This window comes from Eucalyptus grandis, chromosome 4 (genome assembly GCF_016545825.1).
Source record: "Eucalyptus grandis isolate ANBG69807.140 chromosome 4, ASM1654582v1, whole genome shotgun sequence".
Classification (NCBI taxonomy): Eukaryota; Viridiplantae; Streptophyta; class Magnoliopsida; order Myrtales; family Myrtaceae; genus Eucalyptus; species Eucalyptus grandis.
The window spans coordinates 7,757,787-7,763,886 of NC_052615.1; the positions used below are offsets into that span (position 1 = coordinate 7,757,787).

The following is a 6,100-nucleotide window of genomic DNA, read 5'->3' on the forward strand; positions in this document are numbered from 1 at the left end:
CCTACAAGACAAACTTTTAAAGATGCATCCCGATCCGCCCCCTTTGGTATTGCCTCCCTCGGCCTTTGGTCGGCGCAAGAACACTAAGAAGAGCTAACTCTTCTCCCTTTCTATGTATATAGATATATGGAATATAAGGGGCCTAATGGGCCCCATTAGACGCGTGGAAGTTCGGAAATTTGTTTCTTCAAATAATCTAACTTTAGTTAGGTTGTTGGAGATGAAAGTTCCTGATTCCCTTTTTGATTCTCTTTTCTCGTGCCTTTTAACAGGTTGGAATTGGGTTGCGAACCACGAGTATTCTCCTATAGGTAGAGGTAGAATTTGGGTAGGATGGAACCCAAAGTTTGTTACATTTGAAGCTTCTTCTATCAATGCTCAAGCTATCCATGGCCACATGCGGTCTTTACTGTTGGGTCTTTCTTGTTGTATTTCGGTGGTTTATGGTGAGCATACCTTTATCCGTCGTCGGCCCCTATGGGACGACCTTGTACACATGAATAATATTATGCAGGACTCTGCTTGGTTGGTTGCTGGGGATTTCAATGCAATCAAAGATCCATCTAACCGAGTTGGGGGAGCTTCCAATTGGATCCCTTGCTTTGACGAATTCCGGCTTTGTCTATAACAAACTGAATTGGAGGACTTGAGGTATGTTGGACTTCGGTACACTTGGTCTACTTCCTCATAAGCCAGAAGAAAAATGAGAAAAATTGATCGGGTTTTGGTAAATGCGAAATGGAACAATGTCTTCTCTTTTTCCGAAGCTTCTTTTCTAAACTTAGGTATTTCTAACCACTCCCCCATGGTTGTTAGAGTTCTTAACCCGATTTTTAGAAAAAAGCCTTTTATATTCTTTGAGTTCTGGATGATGCACCCTGCTTTTACTTCCATTGTTCGGCAAGTTTGGGAAAGCCCGGTGGTGGGGCATCCCATGTTTATACTTATGTGCAAGTTAAAAATGTTGAAATGGCATCTCAAAGAGCTCAATAGAGAGGCTTATTCTGATATCTTTGAGAGAACTGCTGCTGCTCGAGAGGCCCTTCGAGTTACACAGCTTGGCCTTCAGCAAGACCCAGGTAGTATCACCCTTGCTGAGTTGGAGAAATCTTGGCACCGTCAGTTTGTGGAGTTACGTTCTCAGGAGGAGTCTTTTTACGAACATAAATCAAGAGTGAGATGGCTCCAGCAAGGTGATCGAAACACCAAATTTTTTCATCATTCGGTTAAAAGAAGGCAACTCAGAAACAAAATTCTTTCGGTGAAGGATCCCACTGATTCTCTCATATCAGACCCTGCCTTGGTGCCTCCTGTTTTTGTTTCCTATTTCAGCAACCTCTTGATGCCTCAAACTGCCCTCTCAAAGCCTTCGTTGCTGGAGCTGAAGGTGTTCATTCGACGGTGTCTTTTTGTCGACCAGGTTGGTGTTCTTTCTTGCCCAATATTGACACCAAGATCCGCGATACTGTTTTTTCTTTGGCCCGTGATAAAGCCCCTGGACCAAATGGTTTTACAACTGAATTCTATAAGAGCAATTGGGATTTGGTGGGGCCTCTGGTAGTTGAGGTAGTGAAGGACTTCTTCTCCTTAGGCTAGTTACTGAAAGAGGTAAACAACACAATCTTAACCTTTGTGCCAAAAATTCCTAATGCTTGTGGGGTTTCTAATTTTAGGCCTATAGCTTGTTATAACACCATATATAAGATCATCACTAAGATATTGGCCAATCGCCTTGCTATTGTATTGAATGACCTGATAAGCCCTCCTCAGAATGCCTTTGTGAAAAGTAGGAGAATCACGGATAATATTCTCCTAGCTCAGGAGCTATTTGCAGGTTTCCACCTCGACCCTTATTTTCCCAAATGTGCAATTAAGGTGGACTTCCAAAAGACATGACACAATGGATTGGGACTTTTACGGAGCTTACTCTTTTAGCTTTTGGTTTTCCCAAAAGGATGATCAGACTCATCATGGTTTGTGTTCGCACTCCCAAGTGCTCCATAGCTATCAATGGCGAGCTTCATGGCTTCTTTTTAGGGGGACGAGGACTTTGGCAAGGGGGCCCTATGTCCCCCTACCTTTTTACCCTGATAATGGAGATTTTCTCGGGTATCTTGGTTTCTCACACAGCTCATAAGGACTTTAAATACTTTTGGAGGTGTAAACCTGTGAAGCTTTCTCATCTCTTCTTCGCCGATGATGTTTTCCTTTTTTCCCGAGCTAATTGGGCTTCGGTGACTATACTTAAGAGAGGACTTGACATCTTTTTCTTATTGCCTAACAAAAATAAGAGTGAAGTTTTTATGGCAGGAGGCTCTCCTACTCTACGAAGGCATATTCTTCTAACCTTGGGTTTTCAGGAAGGGAAGCTTCCAGTACGCTATCTAGGAGTCCTAATTATTTCTTCAAGGCTTAGTAAAACGGACTGTATTGCACTTATTGACCGGATCACAGCCAGAGTTCAGACTTGGGCTCGGCGGTTTCTTTCATTTCTTTGGAAGACTCTAGTTGATCGAGTCGGTACTCCACTCTATTCAAGCTTTATGGGCCAATTATGTTTACTCTTCTTGCTTCGGTTATTGATCGTATTGAATGTATTTTGAGACAATTCTTCTGGAAAGGCCCATCCCTAGGCTGGGGGAGCAAAAGTTTCTTGGGAAGATATTTGTGTTCCTAAGAAGGAAGGTGGTTTGGGTATTCGTAGATTAAAGGACTGTAATAAAGCTGCCGTGCTTAAGTATATTTGGGTTTTGTTTACTGACAAAGAATCCCTTTGGTGTCGGTGAACCCACACCAATTTATTAAAAGGGATCACTTTTGGGTTTCCTCCATTCCCACCGTATGTTCTTGGGCTTGGAGGAAAATTCTCCAGCTGAGAAGAGACTTTAGGGCTTCTTTTTTGTGGAAACTGGGTGATGGTCATTCGGTCTCGCTTTGGTATGACAATTGTCATCAGGAAGGCCCTTGGAGCCTCATTTTTCCAGACTCTCTTATTGCTACCTCTGGACTTACTAGACAAGCAACAGTGGCAAATTTACTTTCGCCTGAGAGCCGTGCTTTCAGGACTCTTTTGGAATCTTGGGAGTTTGCCTTGCCGGTTCTCCCTCGGACCACTAATCGTTTCTATTAGCGCGAGTCTTTTGATGGTGCCTTTTCGGTAGCCTCAGCTTGGGAGGCGATAAGAACAAAAAATAATCGGGTTCCTTGGGCTCGTTTTACTTGGAATAATGCTATAGCCCCAAGGTTTCAATTTAACCTTCGGCTGATTATCAAGAACAGTTGCCTACTCGGGCTTTTCTCATTTCCATTGGAAGGATTGATTTTGAATTATGTGCTTTTTGCAATCGTATCCCAGACTCTATTGATCATCTCTTCTTTGATTGTCATGTTCCTGCGACACTTGCTTTCTTTTGGGCCGGAAGATGTAATCTTCCATGGCATAACAAAACTTGGGTGGATAATCTCCTCTAGGCATTGAAATTCATGTCGGGTAATGACTTCTTTCACTCTATCGCCCGTTTTTCTTTTGGGGCCTTATGTCATCTTATTTGGAAGATAAGGAACAACATCATCTTCCGTGGTGAAACCCTTGAGGTTGCAGCTTTGAAGAATCATCTCATCAAAGTTGTGAAAGACAAAGCCCTCACCTTCAGTAGAGTACCGGACAACCCTAGGAATAGAAGGCTCCAACGAAGATGGGGATTTGACCCCTCTGTCTTCGTTGGTGGCCCTGCTAAGCATATGGACTAATGGCGGGTCGTTCTGGACTTATGGATGGTGCTATGGCTACCGTTACTGAGTTGATCTTCTTTGATCTTTGGCATTTGCTGTGGTGTGTTTGCCGGTTGTTTTGGCTGGTGTTGTTGTGTTTGTTCTGGTTCTTTTATATCGGCTTCCTTTCCACTCATTTTGCTTTTTGCACTATGAGTGAAAGTTTTTGGCGCCGATTTTTTGTATAGCTAGCTCTCCCTTAATATATTCTTACTTTTACCAAAAAAAAAAAAAATTTACGAAATGATGATAATGTCCCAAATCATATTGACACTTGTGAAAAGTGAAACAATGGTGATTATATATGCATAGAAAGAAAATTGAGTTTGTACTCAATGAATGGGGGTTACATATGGCAATGGAAATTTTAGGAAGTAAAAATTGAGATAAATAATGATTTTGACTTTAATATATAGATATTGAGAACCGCCAAGAAACAATTTTGTGCACAAAAGCCTGCACGTTGTCACTAGATGTAAGCCCTCATCGCGCAGGTTATTTGTAAGGATCTAAAATATGTTACATCAAAGTGAAATGAGAATTTAAAATCATGTGATATGCAGTTGTATTCATCTATTTGAAGATGAAAGAATAAAATGTTTCCTTTAAAGTCTCGCTTAGCATTATTTCCATTATGGAGATTTAGTCCAAGGGAAAGTGAATGTATCGTCTAGTTTAGTGAAAGATTTTTCTTCTTCTACTTTGGTTGGAATAATCCTCATCAATTAACACAGATAATACAACTTTCAAACAATGAAAGATGAACATTAACACCAACCTACCACCGCCTGCGGTGGCCCAGTTGGATAAGGCTCTCCAATGAAACTAACGAAAGTGGAGGGGGTCGAATCCCGCTGGCCGCACGGGATCTTAAGCGCGACGTCGGGGTGGTGGGTCCTCCGCTAGCGTCGCTCCAGGGTTTACCCGCCGGCTACCGGCTGTACGGGGTTCCCTGGGTATCAAAAAAAAAAAAACATTAACACCAACCTTTGTCGAGAAAATAAATAAAAGTAGAATTACACTTCTAAATCTAAAGTATCTCCAGGATCCTCCCCCAACAAAATGATTAATGAAGCCAAAAACGATCCATCTTAATGCTAATTTCCCCGAGGTCATGGGCTGCTTAATTAGACTACCTCACGTTACTTTTCTATCTGATGTGGGTCCCGGATGTGTCCTAAATTTCCCAAAGCCAAAAAGAAAGTGATCTTGATTTGTTTCTTTTACGAAAAATGTGTATTTTTTAGAAAATATTTTTCATGAAACCATTTTTAGGAAAATATAATTATTTTTTGGTATTCAAATAAAACCTGAAAATGAAGTGGAAAATATTTTTCACTGTTCGGTAAGGAAAATCTTTTCCTCCATACACTTTTTTTCATTTATTTTATTCATTTTTTTTATTTTTTAAAAATATATTTTAAAATAATCAATTATTAAATTACTTTTTCTTTTTATTTTCCTTGTTTTCCTCCTCTTCTTCTTGGCTGGTCACTTGACCGTAGCCATAGTTGACAATTGGCCACGAGGCTAGCCTCGAGCTCGTCGATAAGCACGAGGCTTGCCACTTGCTAAATCAACGAGTGCGAGTGTCGAGCTTGAGACTCGTCGATGCGGCGAGGCTCAAGGCCAACAAGCTCAAAGTTCATTGATTTGGCGATGGCCGAGGTCGGTGAGTCTTGAGCTCAATGCTCGATGCTTGCACTCGCCGATTTAGCGAGTGGTGAGCATGAGCTCACTAGAGATAGGTGAGTCTCATGCTAGCCAGCAAGCTTAAGGCTTGCTTGTGGCTGATTACCAACCGTTGTCGTGGCTGGCAATTTCCAGTAAAGTAGAAGAGGGCAAACAAAGGAAAGAAAAAAAAAAAAAAAGGGGGGAGGAGGTGGAAGTGAGAAAAATATTTTTCACTTTTCAAAAGTGGAAAACATTTTCGCCTAGTTTAGAAGGTTATGTTTTCCATAAATAATTCATTTTTTTGTGAAATGAATACTGAAAAATTTGAAAAACATTTTCCTGAAAATTATTTTTTGTGAAATAAACGGAGCCTAATAGTTTAGTTTGTGAACTTTAGTTCAATGTAAAATATTATTTATGAATTTTTAATTTATTCAATATTATTCATGAACTATTCCTAAACGTTAAATCAAGTCCCTTAACTTCCGATAATGAAATCAAATAAGTCATTGGATATATTCGCAAAATTTTATAATTATACTATTGCCTAGTGTTGACACATAAATTTTGATAACCCATTTAATTATTCATTAATTACATAGGAAATTAAAGATTAATGTTTAACTACTAGCAAAAATAATATCCACTAAAGCAT

The 6,100-nt window shown here is 40.3% G+C and overlaps 1 protein-coding gene across 1 annotated transcript; it reads left to right on the forward strand.

The window, feature by feature from the left end:
* The first annotated feature begins 805 nt into the window (after positions 1-805).
* LOC120292468 lies at positions 806-1,896 on the forward strand. The gene is made up of 2 exons (XM_039310669.1): positions 806-1,557; positions 1,674-1,896. Exons 1-2 carry the CDS (start codon positions 806-808, stop codon positions 1,894-1,896), a joined length of 975 nt encoding a protein of 324 aa, XP_039166603.1.
* The last annotated feature ends 4,204 nt before the right edge of the window (positions 1,897-6,100 follow it).

Excerpts from the sequence above, each read along its gene's own strand:
- LOC120292468 (XM_039310669.1), top strand. The coding sequence starts at position 806 with ATGGTTGTTAGAGTTCTTAACCCGATTTTTAGAAAAAAGCCTTTTATA. Across the intron at positions 1,558-1,673 it reads GGGATTTGGTGGGGCCTCTG|GCCTATAGCTTGTTATAACA; the intron begins GTAGTTGAGGTA and ends TTCTAATTTTAG.